Source organism: Polypterus senegalus, chromosome 5 (assembly GCF_016835505.1).
Source record: "Polypterus senegalus isolate Bchr_013 chromosome 5, ASM1683550v1, whole genome shotgun sequence".
In the NCBI taxonomy this organism is placed as follows: domain Eukaryota; kingdom Metazoa; phylum Chordata; class Cladistia; order Polypteriformes; family Polypteridae; genus Polypterus; species Polypterus senegalus.
The window spans coordinates 202,459,352-202,482,484 of record NC_053158.1 but is presented as its reverse complement, the minus strand read 5'-3'; the positions used below and the strand labels follow the sequence as shown (position 1 = coordinate 202,482,484).

The window sequence follows — 23,133 nt, the reverse complement described above, 5'->3', positions numbered from 1 at the left end:
CGGAGGAAGATGCTTACTATCCAGGAGAAGGTGAAAGTCTTGGATATGATCAAAGATGGCAATACCCTACAAAAGTCTCCTCACGCATATGAAAAGACAGCGCCAGCAACTGCCTATCAAGATCTTCTTCAGCCGCGCACCCAGATACCCACTGCCTACTCTTAGTACTCCTTCAGCGGAAGAAGACAACGATGCACCTGCTGAAGATACTGCACCACCTGAAGACTCTCCTACTAAGGTTGTGCCTTCATAGGTTAGTGGTTGTGTGTGTGTAATTAAACGTACAGTACAATAATCTACTATATAAAAGCGCTCGGGATTGTCCTTCCCTCCCGTGAGTGGAAAGTGTAGCGGTGTTCCGCTTATCACAGACTTACTACTTGCGGCGGTACGAAGCGACTCGATGTGAGCAGAGTTCTGCTGCTCCCATCATCCCCTTGCTTTTGTGCGCGATGCACTGGAAAAATAGACAAAATGATGTCTCTGGAAATAATTAATGTTGATGGAGTACAAATGCCTCACCGCGTAGTAAATATCAGGGGAGATGGTGCTTGCTTATTCTCATCTTTAGCTTATTTAGTGCATGAAACTCCGTCTTTAGCGGTACAGATTCGGGCTGACATTGTACGACTTTGGACAGGGGGATAAAAAAAAACGTAGGTTTTTGGGAGATGTTATGAATGGGCACTTTAATGTTCTCATTCCCTACACTTACATGCCTGATGTACACAAATTGAGGATAAAAGTCGGTCGCCTTAAAAGGCGGGTGACCCTAGTAATAATATATTTGTAACGTCTAATATGTCTTATTTTCTCTTATTTTGTCTAATGTATTGGGTAATATGAGTGTAATGGTGACTAAAGTGTGTTATTTCATGTCTAGAAGGCTCTAATAATGTTAAAAAAACGTATTTAGAAGGTCGTAAACAGTTTTTCTATACTCTAACTGCAAAAATATTCGATTTATAAATAAAGAATCCTACTTCGCGAAAATTCATTTATCACGGTAGAGTCTGGAACGGATTAACCGTGATAAACGAGGGTTCACTGTACATATAAAGGAGAGTTGGGATCCGAGAGACTGTGTTTGTGTGTTTGTGGAGGGATGGAGAGTTAAGGCGGGTGGGGGAGTCACGTGATCATCTCCCCTCCCATTCACCTCATTTCATTCACTTCATTTCGCTCCGAGCTGAGCTCCACAGCTCACGTATGGAGGAATATTTCGGACAAAATGAAATAAATAAAAGTACTGTGAAATGTGAGCATAAATAAATAAATGTGTCATGAAATGTGAGCCTAAATAAATAAATATGTCATGAAATGACAGCATAAATGAATAAACATGTCACGAAATATGTTTTTTGTTGCTTATTTATTTATTTCATTTTGTCCGTAACATTCCTGCAAACCGTCATGAAATACGACTTGAAATAAAACTGTCACTTTCACTCGTCCAAGTTGAGACGGTGGGCTCTAACACGCCCTTTAGTTACTGATTGGTGAATCGAAGCATAGGAATTAATTAGAAAAATGCTTACTACTGCCGATGAAATGGATTCTGCCGAAGATATTACGTATTTCAGAGAGAGAATTGAAGATTTATCGGAACAAATTACAATGTTGGCGGCCTTTTTAGACCCCGTTGTAGATGAAACTATTTTTAAAATTATCGAAGAACAGGTGGAACGGACTCTACTACACTCCAGTTCAGGTGACACAGTTCCCTGCTCTGGACGTCGATCCAAAATGGTGATCTCAGGCAAACCATGTTCTGTGACACAAATAACTATTTCTGGTTCAATTCTGGTTATGGGACGGGTCCCCATAGTGAAAAGGTCCCTTGCCAACACAGGCCCCTGGATGCTCACCAAGAACACCCGAAAAGGTAGCTCTGTTCATGACACCAAGTGCCCTTAATTTAACATTTTTTTTACCCTCTCCCAGAGTTCCCATAGGTAGTCACCAAAAGCTGCAGGACTCTCTAGTGCAGTGATTTTTAACCTTTTTTGAGTCATGGAGCCCTTTAAGAATCTGACTCCCTTCCCCAGAAATATTCACAAAAACGCAGCTTTACATGTAATTAATATAATGTACTTTATTTATCGAGATTTGATTGTTACTAATTTTTTTTATACAAAAAGTAATGGCTGCTCCTTATAATTATGAAATACAGATTTACTACTACTACGCTTTCTACTACCATTACTATTACATCTACTCTACATCAACAGTACTGGGCTTTATAGTGATTATAAATGTTCATTTTTATCTGACCCTCACGGACCCCCTGAAACACATCTATGGATCCCCTAGGGGTCCACAGACCTCACGTACCTAAGTACCCCTGAGCTAGTGTCACCCCGTATTTCTGCACTTCATGCCTGTAGTAATTCTGTTTGGTCAGTAGGGTTTGTTTTCCATCCAAAGTGCTGTATCTCTGCTGCCACCTATTGGTCTACTGAAGCATTACTCGTCTCCAATCAATTCTCCACACTCGCCATTAGAAAAATTGTTTCTGGAGTGCTGTTCTGTAGCTGTGGGGCTCACTACTCCCTGGTGATTGTATTCCACCAACTCAAGTTCTCTACTGTTGTTGTTGGAGGTTCAATTTTATTTCTGTTAACCTCAAGGTCACCTACACCTGCCTGTGTCATCCTGGCACCTCCTCAGCCCTTGGCACCCCCTGGCCAACCAGTAATCCTTATCCAGCTTACTTGTTATTTCTGTTGTTATCTTTACAAAAACATTGCCATACAGAATCCTTAGAAACCCTTAAATGCCAGCTAAGTTTTTTTTTTTTTTCATTCAGTTATTAGTCAATTTGTTTATTTTTCATTAACATTCCTTGAAGGCAAACAAAAGGCATGGGGTTTAGATATCAAATATTACAAATCTCATTATAGTTTTTTTTTTTTTTAATTATGTCCCTGCTGCCAAAAAAGCCTCATCATTGCTTGCAAATAAAAATTTTAATTACTTCCCATAGGAGGTCATACTTTTGGCCTTGGGCCGCCAAACCTTTTAAATGTTCAAAATCAATGAGAGATTCAACTTTAGAGCCTTCACATAATTGTCTCTTTTCAGTAATTTGAAGTGAAATTGTAAATGCTTGCCTCCTTTATGTATTATAAAATTGAATCCAGGTAGCAGTGGCTCTACTGACCACCGTGTGGTGCTGCCCTCCCAGTTGGAGGCCATTCAAAATGCTATAGCTAGAAACATACACCCTATTGTGGCAGGTATGAGGTTCCCCAAGCTGCTATGGGGGTCAGCAGTGTGTTGGAGTCTCACAAGGGTACTGGAGAAGACAACAACAACATGTAGTTATATAAGACATTTTCATACAAATAATGTAGCTCAAAGTGATTTACATGATGAAGAAAGAGAAAAAAGCCAAAATAAATAAGAATTAAAATTAGGGAACACGAATTAACCTGGAATAAAAGTAAGGACCGATGGCCAGGGAGGACAAAAATAAAAAAAAAAAACCCAGACGGCTGGAGAAAAAAATAAAATCTGCAGGGGGTCTGAGGCCACGAGACCACCCAGCCCACTCTAGGCATTCTAAATGACCTCAATCAGTCCTCATGGTACTCAGGGTTCTCATGGAAGAATTTGATGATGACGGTCATGTGGACTTCTGGCCTTTAATCCATCAATGAAGGGACATTACGGTGCTTTGATCAGATAGTGGTGGTGCAGTTCACCACCACAGAAAACCGGAAGAAGGACAGAAGAGAAAGTAGGGGTTAGTAAGGATTTTGGAGCCACCATGAATAGTAATAGTTCATTGAATATACAGAGCATCAAGGTTAAACTAAGATGAAGTTATGAGAAAGCCATGTTAAAGTAATGTATTTTCAGCAGTTTTTTTAAAGTGCTCCACCGTAGCAGCCTGGCGAATTTCTATCGGTCAGCTATTCCAGATTTTAGGTGCATAACAGCAGAAGGCCACCCGCCTCACCACTTCTTTTAAGTTTAGCTCTTGGAATTCTAAGCAGACACTCATTTGAAGAATTGAGGTTATGATTTGGAGTGTAAGGTGACAGACATTCCGAAATATAAGATGGAGCAGATTGTTGAAGGCTTTGTAAACCATAAGCAGTATTTTAAAGTCAATTCTAAATGACACAGGTAACCAGTGTAGTGGCGCTAAGACTGGGGTGATGTGCTCAGATTTTCTTTTCCTAGTTAAGCTTCTAGCAGCTGCATTCTGCACTCGTTGCAATCGATTGATGTCTTTTTTGGGTGGTCCTGAAAGGAATGCATTACAGTAATCTAGCCGACTGAAAACAAAAGTGTGAACTCATTTCTCAGCATCTTGCAGAGTTATAGGAGGTGTAACTTTTGTTATATTTCTTAAGTGAAAAAATGCTCTCCTAGTAATCTGATTAATATGTGATTTAAAATTCAGGTCGGGGGCAATAGTTACCCCTAAATTCTTTATCTCTGTCTTGACTTTTAATCCTAATGGATCAAGTTTATTTCTAATAACCTCATTATATCCATTATTGCCAGTCACTAAAATTTCAGTTTTCTCTTTATTTTGTTTGAGAAAATTACTACTCATCCATTCAGAAACACAATAAGACATTGAGAGTCAGTGAATCAACAGAGTCGGGGTCATCAGGTGCTATTGATAAATACAGTGGTGTGAAAAACTATTTGCCCCCTTCCTGATTTCTTATTCTTTTGCATGTTTGTCACACAAAATGTTTCTGATCATCAAACACATTTAACCATTAGTCAAATATAACACAAGTAAACACAAAATGCAGTTTTTAAATGATGGTTTTTATTATTTAGGGAGAAAAAAAATCCAAACCTACATGGCCCTGTGTGAAAAAGTAATTGCCCCTTGTTAAAAATCACCTAACTGTGGTGTATCACACCTGAGTTCAATTTCCGTAGCCACCCCCAGGCCTGATTACTGCCACAACTGTTTCAATCAAGAAATCACTTCAATAGGAGCTGCCTGACACAGAGAAGTAGACCAAAAGCACCTCAAAAGCTAGACATCATGCCAAGATCCAAAGAAATTCAGGAACAAATGAGAACAGAAGTCATTGAGATCTATCAGTCTGGTAAAGGTTATAAAGCCATTTCTAAAGCTTTGGGACTCCAGCGAACCACAGTGAGAGCCATTATCTACAAATGGCAAAAACATGGAACAGTGGTGAACCTTCCCAGGAGTGGCCGGCCGACCAAAATTACCCCAAGAGCACAGAGACGACTCATCCGAGAGGTCACAAAAGACCCCAGGACAACGTCTAAAGAACTGCAGGCCTCACTTGCCTCAATTAAGGTCAGTGTCCACGACTCCACCATAAGAAAGAGACTGGGCAAAAACGGCCTGCATGGCAGATTTCCAAGACGCAAACCACTGTTAAGCAAAAGAACATTAGGGCTCGTCTCAGTTTTGCTAAGAAACATCTCAATGATTGCCAAGACTTTTGGGAAAATACCTTGTGGACTGATGAGACAAAAGTTGAACGTTTTGGAAGGCAAATGTCCCGTTACATCTGGCGTAAAAGGAACACAGCATTTCAGAAAAAGAACATCATACCAACAGTAAAATATGGTGGTGGTAGTGTGATGGTCTGGGGTTGTTTTGCTGCTTCAGGACCTGGAAGGCTTGCTGTGATAGATGGAACCATGAATTCTACTGTCTACCAAAAATCCTGAAGGAGAATGTCGGCCATCTGTTCGTCAACTCAAGCTGAAGCGATCTTGGGTGCTGCAACAGGACAATTACCCAAAACACACCAGCAAATCCACCTCTGAATGGCTGAAGAAAAACAAAATGAAGACTTTGGGTGGCCTAGTCAAAGTCCTGACCTGAATCCAATTGAGATGCTATGGCATGACCTTAAAAAGGCGCTTCATGCTAGAAAACCCTCAAATTAAGCTGAATTACAACAATTCTGCAAAGATGAGTGGGCCAAAATTCCTCCAGAGCTGTAAAGACTCATTGCAAGTTATCACATAACGCTTGATTGCAGTTATTGCTGCTAAGGGTGGCCCAAGCAGTTATTAGGTTCAGGGGGCATTTACTTTTTCACACAGGGCCATGTAGGTTTGGATTTTTTTTCTCCCTAAATAATAAAAAACATCATTTAAAACTGCATTTTGTGTTTACTTGTGTTATATTTGACTAATGGTTAAATGTGTTTGATGATCAGAAACATTTTGTGTGACAAACATGCAAAAGAATAAGAAATCAGGAAGGGGGCAAATAGTTTTTCACACCACTGTATCTATATATATAATTCACTAAGACCATGGCAAGCAAGACGCATAATTGCTAAGGAAGAAAGAGAAGGTAACGAAGGTAAAGAAAGCGATTGTTAAGGGATGTTAGCTAGCGGATGGCGCGGCACATGATGATGTCATCAGGCTGAGTCAGCACCGGCTTGCTTTGGTGTGTATTATTACAGCAGTTCACTACACGGCATTTTGTGTTTACTTGTGTTATATTTGACTAATGGTTAAATGTGTTTGATGATCAGAAACATTTTGTGTGACAAACATGCAAAAGAATAAGAAATCAGGAAGGGGGCAAATAGTTTTTCACACCACTGTACATCAGCATAGCTGTGGTAGCTCACGTTGTGCCCTGAGATAATCGGACCTAACGGAAGCATGTAAATCGAAAAGAGCAGCAGACCCAGAATAGAGCCTTGTGGAACACCATATAGAATATCATTTGTCTTTGAAGTATAATTACCACAACTAACAAAGACAACTAATATGCGCTTCTCTAATACACCTCTGCTGTTTGGCTAACTTGCAGGGACACCTGGTGCCACTAGAGGGAGTTTTACCCATGCAACACTAAAGGCCGATGGTAGTTAGGACCCCAGAAGTGCTTATGTTTGGGGCACCAGAAGAAGTCCGGGACACAATATTAAAGGGCCTCAAATGCTTCGGACCAGAGAGTGTAGAGTTGTGAGGCTGTTGGTGACGAGGGTTCTGCTAACCAGAGGTAGGGAGGAGAACAGGGAGAACAGGTGAAAAAGTGCACAGGGCTAATTACTGCTTAGCTAGACTCGGAGGTTATAAGTTTCGGTTCATTTTTCACTCATTATTACTTAGTTGTTCCCTTGGATTGTGTATTTAGGTTTTGTTAATGAAACATGTGAACTGTAGGGGCCACTCATGTGTTGACCCCAACCCTAAATGATGAGCATTTAAAGGAAAGGTGTTTTATTAACATAAAGAATGAATAAATCTGTCATTTTTAATGTAGTACCTCAGACTCTGGGTATCCTGCACATAAGAACTTCAACAGTCCTGGCTGACTTTAGTCTCAAAAGAGATGCGTAGCAATTGATCAGAAGATGGTGAAAAATCACGTAACGTGTTTTTGTGCATTGCTTCTGGCACTATAACAGATTTGGTATTAGGGCCTTATAATGGACGGCAGAAAATGATGAAAATTGTGAGAGCGAAAGTGATACAGCTTTCTCTGTTGTATCAGTCTGTTGTTATAATATTGTGGCTTATCATCATATTACCATTATGTACTATCATTTTTGTTTTATAAATCAATATACTTGTTTTTAAAAATGCTGTGCAGGGCCGTCTTAACGTATGGGCACAATGGGCACTGACCAGGGGCCCCCAGGAGCATAAGGGAACTCAGTGTTTTTGATGCCTATTTATGTTTTGGTTTTCCTGTCCCCCCATTGCACTCCTTTGCCTTTATGATGCTGTTAAGATGGCCCTGTGGTGAGGGCAAGGTTCAAAGGGTTAAAAAAGTAAATGGAGACAGCGACTAAAATGGAGCCTGCAGGATTAATCACCACAGGTCAGCAGTGCACATCCAGACAGAAACTAGATAGAAAGCTGAGAGGGTAAGTCTGGAGCATCACCAGCCACCAGATAGCCAATCACCAACGAGCTTTGGCCAGGAGCTTCATTAATCCTGAGAGGTCAAGAAGAGTTAGGATGCCCTCCTAGAAAAAAATGCAACATAGAAGAAAAAAAAAATGCTAGAACATTAGAACAATCTGGACGAGAAAAGGCCATTCACCAGCTCACCAGTCCTATTCACTTAATTCTTCCAAAAGAACATCCAGTCAAGTTTTGAAAATCCCTAAATCCTACTGTCTACCACACTACTTGGTCGTTTATTCCAAGTGTTTTATGGTTCTCTATGTAAAGGAGGACTTCCTAGTGTTTGTGTGAAATTTATCCTGGAATCATCAGGTGAAGAGGTCCTTTCATCGGATTGGCTGGCCCAGCGCTGACTCGGCTGTGGATTGGCCAATAGTGTGAGGCAGCTTGATGGCTGAGGTCTCCAGGACTCTGAACAAATCCAAATCCTATTACAGTATGTGATATCATCTACTGTTGAATTCTGCTCTGTACTTGTAATATTTCTATTACACTATTGCATTGTATTGAGGATTACAGGTACTTGTGTTCTGTTATGTGTATTTTATTGTATTTTCCCTTTTTTTTGACACCCACTGTACTCCCAACCTACCAGGAAAGGGGTCTCTCTTTGAACTGCCTTTACCAAGGTTTCTTCCATTTTTTCCTTACAAAGGGTTTTTTTGGGAATTTTTCCTTGTCTTCATAGAGAGTTAAGGCTGGGGGGCTGTCAAAAGGCAGGGCATGTTAAAACCCATTGCGGCACTTCTTGTGTGATTTTGAGCTATACAAAAAATAAATTGTATTCTTCTGTATGCCGTAGCAATAACATGCTACACAAAAGGTTTGATGTATTGCCTAAAAATGCAAATAAAACAGAACTCTGCTCTCCTCAGAAGCTGGTCTGAAAGTGAACAATGAATTCTAGTGAGGCTTTAAGCTCTACAAGGCTAAGACTGAAAGGGGTGTGACTTTGGGGGTGATGGAAGTGACCTCATTGGACTTCAGGGTCAGGGAAGTGACCTCATTGGTTTTCTGGTGTTTTCTACCCCCTATTCAAAAGAAACAGGTAGAGCAAAGTCAGTGGTGGTGTCACACTCTTCTGCTTCTCCAGATTCATCCTGCACAAACCTTTAAACTGGTCCCCATGGCCACATGTCATATTATATATACATATACATACATATATATATATATATACTGTCAGTGATGCCAGGGGCAATGACCCGGCCGGGACGCCTTGAGGGACTAGAGGAGGGTCTACATGCGCCCTGGATCACATGGGGGCCGCCATCCTGGTTGCTTTGGGGGCCACGGGCACAGAGCTTTGAAGCTTCACCCTTTAGGGGCCTGTGGTCACCGCCAGGGGGCGTTCCCGTGCCTTGGGAGCCCTGGACCTCAGTACTTCCGCCACACCAGGAAGTGCTGAGGGGGAAGAAGAGTAGGGACACCCGGAGTGTTCCCGGGGAAGCAGCCGGCACTTCCGCCACACAGGGGCGTGTCGGCGGGTGATTGCCGGAACCCACCTGGAGCACATCCGGGTGATAATAAAGGGGCCGCGTCCCTTCATTCAGGGCGAGAGTCGGACTGAGCCTACTGGAGGAGGCAAGGAAGCGGCCTGAAGAAGGAAGTAAGGCATTGTGGCCAGGACTTTGGGGACTTTGGGGGTTTGTGGTGCACTTTTGTATATATATGATTGTAAATAAACGTGTTGTGGGTGACATGAACGTGTCTGCCTGTCTGGGCCAGTGACCACAAAATATATATATATATATATATATACTAGCAAAATACCAGCTTCAGCGAGAAGTAGTGTGTTAAAGAAGCAATGAAAAGAAAAGGAAACATTTTGAAAATAACGTAACATGATTGTCAATGTAATTGTTTTGTCACTGTTGTGAGTGATGAGTGTTGCTGTCATATATATATATATATATATATATAAATACATATATATATAAATACATATATATATTTGCACACACACACATAAACATATATATATATATATATACATATCTATACACTGCGGTGGGTTGGCACCCTGCCCAGGATTGGTTCCTGCCTTGTGCCCTGTGTTGGCTGGGATTGGCTCCAGCAGACCCCCGTGACCCTGTATTCGGATTCAGTGGGTTAGGAAATGGATGGATATATATACATATACACATACATATACATACACACATACATACATACACACACATATATACACACAAATACATATATATATACATACACACACACATATATAAACATATATATACATATATACACACACAGCTATTTCGTATCAGTGCAATACGCTGCTTGTTAAAACGGATAACTCCCGCTCTTACGTGCAAGTCTGCGTGGATATTATGAACTATCGTATTTGTTCAAGTTCTATTTAAATTTTAAATAGAAGGAATTTTTATTTAGTCGACAGAAATATCTTTGGTAGGAATGGTAAAAACAGACAGGAATATTATTCCTGAATAAATCAACTCAAACCTTAAACAACTTATAATATTTTGCTCTCCATAAAAATATATCCTGTCTAAATTATACAAGTTAGAAATAAAGTAAACGTTAAAAGAACAAACATTCAAATTTCTTTACTCTTATGTAATTTTATATAAAAAATAAACTTAGATTTTAAATATCCCAAAAGATTTTGCTCTCCATAAAAATATATCCTGTCAAAATTATACAAATTCAAATATGAACATGCTGCATAACAAAACCTAGAAATATAAATAAAATGTGTTCCTTTCAGCAATAACAAATCAAATCATTCAGTTGTCTTTGCTCATATGTCATTTTAGAGCTGGACGCCTGGCATCTTTTTTTGGCAACAGGTTCGTTTCTGTTTGGTGTGAGGTTCTGTGTTGTGGAGATTCTCAGGATGGATTGCAGGTGCTCATCAGTGAGGCGACTCCTGTGTGCTGTTTTGTTAGTCTTTATCACTGAGAAGAGCTTCTCACACAGATATGTGCTACCAAACATGCACAAGGTTCGAGCCGCATGTAGACGGACTTTTTTTGTTCTTCAAAGTCACCAAAGCGCCGTGCAAACTCAGTGCGCTCAGTTTATCAGCAAAGTGCGTATTTGGGAACACCGTAGTGACGACTTGGTTTAACATTACTTGGCAACAGGGAAAGTGGGGCAAGTGGTTGTGTCTCCCATAAAAGCAGCTTCACTTGAAATCACTTTGTGATTGTGCACGGGTAAAAACGTCCGCTGAAGTGTCAGATTCTTATTTAATTCTTCTGCTTTCTGTATCTTCTGCATTGCATTCAGGTCTTTCAGGTTACCGTGATGTTTTGTCTCATAGTGCCGTCTTAGATTAAATTCTGTAATTACAGCCACATTAGCTCCACAAATGTCAGCCTCCCATCGGTTTTTAAAGGCTCTATTTTCAGAATCAACTTTTCTCTTCAGCATCGTGTGAGCTAGCTTCGCAATAACTTGCAACATCATAAGCTAGACTTGATTAACGCGGTAAGTGTTCGGCCAAGGCAGCTGAAGCGCTGCATTATGGGATCTGTAGTTTATTGTGTTACCAGCGCTTCATATACCGGGCCATTAATAACAATAATACAGTATATAAAATGATCTCGGGTCGGATATAATTACACGGGCGGATGTGGCCCGACCCTTGAGTTTGACACATATGGACTAAATAGAACTTGAAAAGATATATTTTTCAAATGTGATCGCGCAATTCAGATAGAGTTGACGCAAGACTACAGCCTGCATGCCTCAATAAGTCATCCTCCCCTCGCTCTTACTTTTTACCGTTCATCTAATGAATACACTGAGTATGGCTTTACCAAAACAATCATTGATGGCGAATAAAGTATCCATTATTCGAGTATGTAGATCGGGATATATATATACATATATATATATATACCCGCGTATCGCAGCGAGAAGTAGTGTGTTAAAAAAGCTAGAAAAGAAAAGGGAACATTTTAAAAATAACGTAACATGACTGTCAATATACAGTATTTGTTTTGTGAGTGTTACTGAGTGTTGCTGTCATCAAGGATTTGATTATCATTATTTCTTTCAATCAGGTTCGTATTTGTAGGATGTGTTGTGTTCAAGTTACATTCCGTGTTTGTCAATCGTTGTAAAGATGACAGGTTTCATTCATCGATTCGTTTCTTACTGCATCAATAAACAGCTCGTCTTCTTCTTTATCTGAGACCTGACACACTGCATGCACGGTTTTTTACACTGTCTTCCTTTAGCGGGACATTGACTTTTTCCACCGTGTGCTTTGTTTCCACAGTAGCTGGATTTATGAATATGCTTATCAGACGCTTCATATTTTTGCTGCCTTTTCAATTGTGTAATTCGGTTTTGTTCAGCTCTTTGGAACTGTTGCTTTTATCTGTGCACTCGTCAGTTCACGTGAGCCACTCGGTGTACATGCATCGAAGGTTCCCAGCTGTGCTGGTGCCATCTCGTGCTATGTCCATGGCTGTATTTAATGTTACCTTAGTCCTGGCACTTAAAACTTTCTCTCGCAGTTTCGCTGAGTTTGTGTCAAACACCACCCTGACCATCTCATCTTCCTCTCCATAAGCACAGTCCTTCACCCGTGAATATTTAGTGGGAGTTTGCTATTGGATTGCCGCTGACGGACGGCCTTATATGGGCAGGCACTAAATTACAAACGCCAGCGCAGCCTGTCTATGAACTTAATTTAAAGTGTAGGTTTACATCGTGCTTTGTTTCAAGTAGCAGAACTCATGAATATGGTTGTATATGTCACTTCGCCGCTTCTTATTGTTTCGCTGCCTTCTCAATTATATAATGCATGTTTTCTTCAGCGCTTTTGGAGGTCTTCCTGGTTTTCTATGTACTGCGTGATTACGTGGGAGGCGTGATGATGTCACACTAAACTCCGCCCCACGGCGTTCAAGCTCATCTCCATTACAGTAAATGGAAAAACAGCTTCCAGTTATGACCATTACGCGTAGAATTTCGATATAAAACCTGCCCAACTTTTGTAAGGAAGCTGTAAGGAATGAACCTGCCAAATTTCAGCCTTCCACCCACACGGGAAGTTGGAGAATTAGTGATGAGTCAGTGAGTGAGTCAGTGAGTGAGGGCTTTGCCTTTTATTAGTATATATATATATATATATATATATATATATATATATATATATATATATATATATATATATATATATATATATATATATATATATATATATATATTGCATTTGAAGTCTGAGTCATGAACGGATTGTATGGTATGAATATAATTACTCCGATCTACAGGCTGTCAAATAAACGAACCACACGCCGTGGCGCAGCGTAAAGAGACTTCGTCGCTGATGTCCGAGGTTCGATCCCAGCACGGGAACAGTCAGTCTGTCTGCCTGATGAGCCCAAATAAGGGCGAAACACGTGTCACGTACTCTTTGCATTATTTGACAATAAACTATGCAATATATATATATACATACTAGGGTGCTTTGCTCCATGCTCGCTTCACTCACCCACCCCCTGTCAGGTTGTGCCACTTTGAGTCTCTGCCGCTCGCGTTGCTTCGAACATTTAAAAGCCTGTACAGCAGCTGTCCTTTTGTCTCACTGCCTTGTCTCGAATTACATTAAGGTGTCTCCGAGAAAATCACATCTCATCTCCTTCCATTCCTTCCAAGATTTTTTTTTATAATTATATATATAGACACCTTTATCCAAGGTGAAAATACACCTATTTACAGATACATTTTTAATGTCCATTATGTGATGTGTTTACGGTCAAAGAATGAGGCAGAATCAGTGGTTTACAGTCCAGTGCTGTAGTCAAGACACATGCCTTAAAATCCCTTAATAATGTTTAATCTCCTGGTCTTCAACTTTATTATAAATAGACAAAGCTTTTATATTTTCCATCCTATTTTTTGACAGTTTCCCAATAAGCATGTCACATTTTATTTTACTAGTGCATTGGGAAGCATTTTGGGTTTTTTTTTATCCAATAAGGAAAAATAAGATACAACTCAGCCATGAACCTGTTTAATGCCTTTATAGGTCATTGGCAAGAGCCTATCCAGCCTAGGAAAATACAGCAGAAAAATGACTTCTGTATTGATTGTGGCCCTAGGATTCTAAAAATAATTGGTTTACAAACAATATACATTAACATCAATCTGTATTGTCTCTTCTAGGGAATTTTAGGTTCTGGTTTGGCTTTGAAAGTTCAGGAACAACATCGGCAAAAGCACTTTGAGAAACGGAGACACCCTGCTGCTGGATTAATACAGGTTTGAAAATGTATACCTTCATCATTCATAGATAGATAGATAGATAGTGAAAGGTACTATATGATAGATAGATAGATAGATAGATAGATATATAGATAGATAGATAGATAGATAGATAGATAGATAGATAGATAGATATGAAAGGCACTATATAATAGATAGATAGATAGATAGATAGATAGATAGATATGAAGGCACTATATAATAGATAGATAGATAGATATGAAAGGCACTATATAATAGATAGATAGATAGATAGATAGATAGATAGATAGATAGAAAGGATAGATAGATAGATAGATAGAAGGCACTATATAATAGATAGATAGATAGATAGATAGATAGATAGATAGATAGATAGATAGATAGATAGATAGATAGATAGATAGATAGATAGATAGATAGATAGATAGATAGACAGACTGCCGGATGCTCTGGTGTCCTGGGGAAGCATCCTGAGTTCAAAAGATGCATAATGCCTGAACAAACACATCAGGAAAGCCCTGGACGCACTGAAAGCAGTTGTATATCCGGTCCCTCGGAATAATCTAATTGGTCAAATTGACTTTGATGGGATTGGTCAGTTTGTCATAGGTGTCATGACAAAAGAGGAAGTTTGAGCCACAAAAGGAGGAGTAAAGGCTCACTATGAGAGAGTCTCCTTCATAGACAGGAAGTATAAAACTGGACAGGCAGTGTGAAAGACATCTTGAAAATAATGACAGAGTCTGAGAAGTGGGCTTTAAGGGAATGAACTTGAGAAATGGAGTGTCAGTGAAGAGGCGTTAGTAGAGACATAAGGGGCACTCTGAGAAAGTAAAGATGTATGAGAGAGAGAGAGAGAGTATGAGATAGTAAAGATGTAAGAGGCATGACGAGAGAGTCGTCTTCAAAGATGGGAAATATAAAAACAGACAGGAGGTGAGAAAGGAGCCTTGAACATAATGACAGAATCTGAAAAGGGGTTCTTTATGAGATTGCGATCAAGTGATGGAGCACCGGTGAAGACACATTAGTAAAGGCGTAAGACACGTACTGAGAGAGTCGCCTTCAAAGACAGGAAGTACTGTATAAAAACAGACAGGAGGTGAGAAAAGAGTCTTGAAAATAATCTGTGAATTGGGCTTTACAGGAATACCTTTGAGAAATGGAGTGTCGGTGAAGTGGCGTTAGTAGAAGCGTAAGAGACACTCTGAAAGAGTAAAGATGTATGAGAGAGAGAGTATGAGATAGTAAAGATGTAAGAGGCACGCTGAGAGATTCGTCTTCAAAGACTGAAAGCATAAAACTTACAAAATCAGAGAAAGTCGTCTCAATAATGATGGGAGTCTAAGAAGCGGGATTTAAGGGATAACGCTTGAGAGAGGGAACACATTAATAAAGACATAAGAAGGACTTTGAGAGAGCCAACTTCAAAGACCAAAAGCATAAAAAACATAAAATTTGACAGGAGGCGAGAAAAGCGTCTTGTTAATGATGAGAGTCTGAGAAGGGGGCTTTAAGGGATGGTACTCGAGAGAAGGAGTGATGGTAAAGAGACGTTCACATGCATGCAAATACCGAAGAAAGGTGCTGAAGATACACGTAGGGCAAGAGATAGGAAATATTTCAAAAATATTGTATTTCTTGTCTTCACCAGGTACCGTAGCTAGTAATATATGTAATGCTATGGATAGATGGAGGTCCTGATTCACTTACTAGTCTGTAAAATTACGTTTTACATTTCAATCCTACACCTCATTTTCTTATTTAATATTTGCAGTCAGCCTGGAGATATTATGCCACCAACCCCACCCGAGACGACCTCATTGCCACCTGGAGATTTTATGAAACCGTCATATCCCTGCCATGTTTCAGGTAAAGTCTTTGTCAACGCAGAATTATTTAGGATACAATTCTGTTTTGGTTTTATTTCTTTATCTCATTATTTTCTATATTTTTTATATGTATTTTTTTTTTATCTGTATCTTGTGATATTCAGTCTGCATGGTCTCATTATGCCGCTGCTAAGAATTCAATTTCAATAGAATCACGGAAGCGAATTTTGAATGCGGATCCAAAAATTGAAAGGTAACAGAAAAAGGCAAAATCGTTAGCAATCCTTTGTGTTGTGCATATATGTCTGTTTTTGATTCCCATATAATTCCTCACGTCACCAAACTGATGCCGCCTGTGACTTGCTTGTGTTTTTTTAAAATGTTTTATTATGCCCCTCTCTGTGTACTGTGTTGCTTTATCAATCTGTTACTAATAAAGGAAACCTAAAATGATCTACTTGTAATTATAGAATGTGAATTTTCTTGGTCTATGCCCTGCGGTGGGCTGGCGCCCTACCCAGGGTTTATTTCCTGCCTGATGGCTGGGTTTGGCTCCAGCAGACCCCCCTATAGTTTGGATATATCGGGATGGTCTATGCCGGTCTACAAGGAAAGCCGGGGACCCACAAATTCCTGGAATTGTTAATAAAATAATCTTTTAATATATAGATTACAGCAATATCCTTTAGTCACCTTCAAAATCCTCTCCTTTTGAGATGTCTCAGAGCTCCTCAAATTCCTGAAAATATCACCAGTACTCCACTTTTGTTGCCATCTCTAGTACCCCCCTCCATTTTTTCCTGGATTTCTTCCATGATAGCAAATCATGAAATCAGAAGCCTGGTGAATATGAGGGGCAGAAAACAATGACTACATCACTTTTGGTCAAAATCTCTGACTGACCACATACTTTCTGTAGGTGTGTTGTCAAGGTGTAGAATGCAGTTTTGGGTGGGCCACTTCTTTGGACGTTTTCACCCTGAAGTTTTCTCATAGACTCCTCAGCTCTTTGATGTAATGTCGCTGATAAACAATGAACTGGGAACAAACCCATCATGAAGAAGTCCATCAATGTCAAAAAGTGATCATCACTGTCCTGATGTTCAATTTCACCTGACATTCTTTGATCAGTTTTGGAGATGTTGATGTCTACAACTGACTGGACTGTTCCATGGTTCCAGAGTCAAACTCGTAAATCCAAGTTTCATCATCAAGGCGCTATATAACCTGACATTCTGTTTGCCTTCTTAAAGGCTTCTGAAGACTGTCTGGAAGTTAATACTGTCGAGTCCACTGCGACTCCTAAATCCTTCTCATAAGGCTTATTTTTGGTTTTCAACCCCCTCATCCTCACATTTTTACTTCATACATGTTATATGTTACATTTATTGACATTAAATTTCATCATCCACAAATCTGTCCAAGCCTCTTTGATGATTCAATGGATTCTCGATTATCTGCTGATGCACCTTGCTTGGTATCATCTGCAAACTTAGCCAGCTTGTTATTTCTATTCCTATCCAAATCATCCTTATATATAATTTGATACTATCCGTATGTATAGTGTTCACGTCAATACCCCGTATGTATGGCGTTCGCGTCAATACCTCGACTCAATACAAGTTAGAACCATGCAATGGGACTCTGCCTCTGAAGTTAGAACATAACATGGCAAATGCGGACGCAGTATTGCATGACTGGCTAAGAATGTTCGAATGCTTCAGTGACGCCGCTGGATGGCCGAGTATAGTAAGTCGGTGTTGGTTCGAGCAGATAACAGGTTTTTGGAACGTTGGTTTGGTGGGGTGTACTTTCCAGGACTAACATCGTCGACTGACTTAAACCCTTCGACAGCTCCGGAACCGTAAGTAACTTAGAACGTATCACCATTTGCTTGGTACGTCGAAAACTATCTTTGGGCAGTTCGGTTTTGGCATTCGACCTTCTGAAATTTATTGGCAAACTGAGTAATGACGGCTGGGTATTAACAGATCTAAAATGACGACGGCAACATAATTATTACTCCGTCTCTGATTAGAGTCGTAAAATACGGTTTGTTTTGAAAATTTGTTTGGCGGAAAAAATCAAGTGAGGTGCGCCGAAGAGCTGAGTTCATGTCTCGCAGCCCCGTTTAAACAGGAAGCTCTTCATTACATCGGCCGAAAAGGTCTATTTTAAGCACAAATCAGTGCCATGATAACTAAATCATTTCAAGGACTTTAAAAAAACAAATAATTCTTTGCAGAGAAAGTATGGATTTCACAAACGTAGAATTTGTAGCCTGATTCGATCGGGCTCCCAGTCGCTAGTTTATATATATATATATATATTAAAAAATAGCAGTGGTCACAGCACTCACCCCTGCTGGACACCATTCTTAATGTCAGCCAGTTCTGATGAGGTTCCTCACACCAACACCCTCTGCTTCCTGTGTCTGAGCCAATTCTGAGCCCAACTCCTACTTTTAGTTTGATGCCCAAACTTTCACGTGGTACCTTATCAAATGCTTTCTGAAAATCAAGATAGATTGCTAGATGGGAATGGGAAAGACAGTCATATAAAATGTGGTTAAAGTAAGGATTAGGGTTAGAAAAAGAAGGTCCTAAAGGATTGAAGGATTTAACTTAAGGGTGACCTCCCAATTTGAGAAAGTCAAGGTTTGCCAATTACATTAGAACAGTCAAAGACGCGAACAGGCCATTCAACACAACAAAACTCGCCAGTCCTATCCACTTAATTCTTCCAAAAGAACATCAAGTAGAGTTTTGAGGGTCCCTAAAGTCCTACTGTCTACCACACTACTTGGTCGCTAATTCCAAGTGTCTATGGTTCTCTGAGTAAAGAAAAACTTCCTAATGTTAGTGCGAAATTTACCCTTAACAAGTTGAACTATGTCCGCATGTTCTTGATGAACTCATTTTAATGTCACAGTCTCAATCCAGTGGGCAAATTCCCTTCATAATTTTAAACACTTCACACAGTCATCTCTCCTCTTCTTTTTCTTAAACTGTAAAGGCTCAGCTCTTTTAATCTTTCCTCATAACTCATCCCCTGTAGCCCTGAATCAGCCTAGTCGCTCTTCTCTGGACCTTCTCTAGTACCGCTATGTCCTTTTTGTACCCTGGAGACCAAAACTGCACACAGGACTCCAGATGAGGCCTCACCAGTGTGTTATAAAACCTGAGCAGAACCTCCTGTGACTTGTACTCCACACATCAAGGCGCTATATAACCTGACAGTCTGTTAGCCTTCTTAATGACTTCTGTACACTGTCTGGCAGTTGATCGTGTCAAGTCCACTACGACTCCTAAATCCTTCTCATGAGGTGTACCCTCAATTTTCACACCTCCCATTGTGTATTCACCTACGTGTAATACTTTACATTTACTGACATTAAATAGTTAACAGGCTCAGCTCTGTTAATCTTTCCTCATAACTCATCCCCTGTAGCCCTGAATCAGCCTAGTCTCTCTTCTCTGGACCTTCTCTAGTACCACTATGTCCTTTTTGTACCCTGGAGACCAAAACTGCACACAGGACTCCAGATGAGGCCTCACCAGTGTGTTATAAAACCTGAGCAGAACCTCCTGTGACTTGTACTCCACACATCAAGGCGCTATATAACCTGACATTCTGTTAGCCTTCTTAATGGCTTCTGTGTGCTGTCTGGCAGTTGACAGTGTCAACTCCACTATGACTCCAAAGACTTTCTCATGAGGTGTACTTTCGATTTTCAGACCTCCTATTGTGCATTCAAACCAAACATTTTCACTTCATATTTGTAATACTTAACATAATATACCAGGCTCTCTTGGAAGTGCATGAGAAGGAACAGTCAAAACCTCCTTATGAGAGAAAATGCAACCATCCTTTGAATTCTGTGTTCTTGTGGAGATAAATCTACTTAAGGAATCAGAATCACTATCACATGAATAGCAGCCTTTGATCTAAATGTTTGTTTCCTGCCTTGCGCCCGGTGTTGGCTGGGATTGGCTCCTACAGACCCCTGTGACCCTGTAGTTAGGATATAGCGGGTTGGATAATGGATGGATGGATAGATGGATGATCTAAATGGACCAAATTGTCAAAGAGTGCATTTGGCTGTTCCATCAAATACCAACAAGCCAAAGAGGCTACTCATATAAATCTTTTTTTATTTTTACTTTTCAACAAAGAGAAAGTACAGTACTTCACTCCAATTAATGAAATGTACCAATTTTGCTTGATGTAAAATGTCTATTTAAATTTTCTTATAATTAATCACAGCTAAATTTCTTAACATAATACCAGTCAGAATCAGAGCTGGCAAGGAACAGAAGATTTTTCAATGTCAAACTTCATTTTTGTTCATCTTGTATATTATGTGCAAATGGTTTTACCGATGATAAATTAGCATTAAAATTTTTATAGGCACTGTATTTGGAAAGACTCACATCAGTTATGTTTTAGTGCCACCTTGTGTTTAATCCTTTAATTATGTGGAGGTTTTCTCTTCAGTGGGGAAAAAAACATTTTTCTTGTTTAATTATCTGTCACATTTTCTCAAAATATTCTAACTTCTAAAAAAACTCTGTTTTATGCTTTTTTTCAAACCGGACACAATTAGTTTGAATTCATAACTAATGATGTGTGTTTTCTTCTTTTTGTTTTTGTCTGAAGAAAGGATCTTCTGGAAGGAGTTGCCAGGTAAGTCTTTTAATTTCCAGCCAATTCATTTCCTCACACCATTTGAAATTTAATATTCACACATTCATTGGATTTGTGTTTTTAATGAAGTTTTCTCTGGAAATCTTGCACTTTATCACCTTCTGCAGTGTGACATTTGTTATATAGAAATTGACATAGATCGGCAAGTTATAACTTTTCTTCCTTTATAATTATTTTGTTTTGTAGCCATTGTGTGTCTTCAGACCAATATCTATCTATCTATCTATCTATCTATCTATCTATCTATCTATCTATCTATCTATCTATCTATCTATCTATCTATTATATAGTGCCTTTCTATCTATCTATCTATCTATCTATCTATCTATCTATCTATCTATCTATCTATCTATCTATCTATCATATAGTGCCTTTGACATCTATCTATCTATCTATCTATCTATCTATCTATCTATCTATTATATAGTGCCTTTCATATCTATCTATCTATCTATCTATCTATCTATCTATCTATCTATCTATCTATCTATCTATTATATAGTGCCTTTCATATCTATCTATCTATCTATCTATCTATCTATCTATCTATCTATCTATCTATCTATCTATCATATATAGTGCCTTTCATATCTATCTATCTATCTATCTATCTATCTATCTATCTATCTATTATATAGTGCCTTTCATATCTATCTATCTATCTATCTATCTCTATCTATCTATCTATCTATCTATCTATCTATCTATCTATCTATCTATCTATCTATTATATAGTGCCTTTGACATCTATCTATCTATCTATCTATCTATCTATCTATCTATCTATCTATCTATCTATCTATCTATCTATCTATCTATCTATTATATAGTGCCTTTCATATCTATCTATCTATCTATCTATCTATCTATCTATCTATCTATCTATCTATCTATCTATCTATCTATCTATTATATAGTGCCTTTGACATCTATCTATCTATCTATCTATCTATCTATCTATCTATCATATAGTGCCTTTCATATCTATCTATCTATCTATCTATCTATCTATCTATCTATCTATCTATCTATCTATCTATCTATCTATCTATCTATCTATCTATCTATCTATCTATCTATCTATCTATCTATCTATCTATCTATTATATAGTGCCTTTGACATCTATCTATCTACCTTACTAGATATAGTGCCCTCCATAATGTTTGTGACAATTGGCGTCACAGGTGTTTGTGATTCCTCAGGTGGGTTTCATGGCTTAATAAGATTCCTTGGCCTGCTTCTACATTTTGGAGTCTATAGCTGTCGTTGTTCATCATGAGGCCAAGAGCTGTGCCAATGAAAGTCAAAGAAGCCGCCATGAGGCTGAAAAGCAAGAATCAAACCATTGGAGACAGTCAAACTTAAGGATGGCTGGAATCAACTGTCTGGAATATCATGAAGAAGAAAGAACACACTGGTGGGCTCAGTAATCACAAAGGGACTGATTGTTAGGCCAAGGAAGACCTCCAGTGCTGATGACAGAAGAATCCTCACTATGGTAAAGAAAAAGCCCCAAATGCCTGTCTGACAGACCAGAAACAGACTTCAGGGAGCCAATGTGTGTGTGTGTGTGTGTCAGAGACGACTATCAGCAGAAGACATCATGAATAGAAATCCAGAGGCCACACTGCAAAATGCAGACCACCAAAACAGGACAGCCAGATTACAGTTTGTGATAAACGACTTCAAAGAGCATGCAGAATTCTGGGAAAAGGTTTTGTGGACAAACAAGACAAAGATGAACCTCATCAGAGTGATGGTGAGAGCAAAGTGTGAAGATTACAAGGAGCTGCCCAAGATCCAATGCATTCCACCTCATCTGTTAAACATAGCGATGCTGGGGATGTTCTGTCTTGGGCATGGATGGCTGCCACAGGTCCTGGCACACTTCTCTTCATTGATGATTTGACTGCTGATGGCAGTGGCACAATGAATTCTGAGGTGTGTAGAAACATCTGATCTGCTCAAGTTCAGTAAACGTCTCTAAGACTGAGTGAACGGCACTTCATCCTACAACAAGATGATGAGCCAAACATACTGCTGAGACCACACAGGAGTTTAAAAGGATGCTGATGTCGATGAATCACATACTTCAAGCAGTCATTGCATATGAGGGATATAAATATGGCAACTTTAATAGACCTGCCATTGCTTTGTGCAGAACATTATGGTGCCCTGAAATGGGAGGGGACCATATAGAAGAAATGTTGTGTGACCGAAATGCCTCCAAATCCTCTCAAATGAAAGTCTGCCATGTGCACTTTAATCATGATTTCTGAATTGTTTGATTTATCATTTTAAACTGTGAAGCAGAGAGGGAAATCAAACACAATTGGGTTTATGTCCCCATCATTATGGAGGGCACTGTAGATGTCACCATATTGGCAGCTCTGTAATTATTAATTATTGTTTAAACTGGCCAGCACAGTGGCTGCTGCTGTCGCCTCATGAATCAAAGTTCTG

General features: G+C 39.4%; 1 protein-coding gene across 1 annotated transcript in view; it reads left to right on the top strand.

Moving 5' to 3' along the window:
• Window positions 1-23,133, top strand: part of kcnq3 (potassium voltage-gated channel, KQT-like subfamily, member 3) — a 269,851-nt gene that overhangs the window by 197,755 nt on the left and 48,963 nt on the right. Inside the window, exons 7-9 of the mRNA XM_039753985.1 lie at window positions 14,050-14,145; window positions 15,908-16,002; window positions 20,622-20,648. Of these exons, the coding sequence (XP_039609919.1) occupies window positions 14,050-14,145; window positions 15,908-16,002; window positions 20,622-20,648 (218 nt within the window). The remainder of the gene's footprint in view (window positions 1-14,049; window positions 14,146-15,907; window positions 16,003-20,621; window positions 20,649-23,133) is intronic.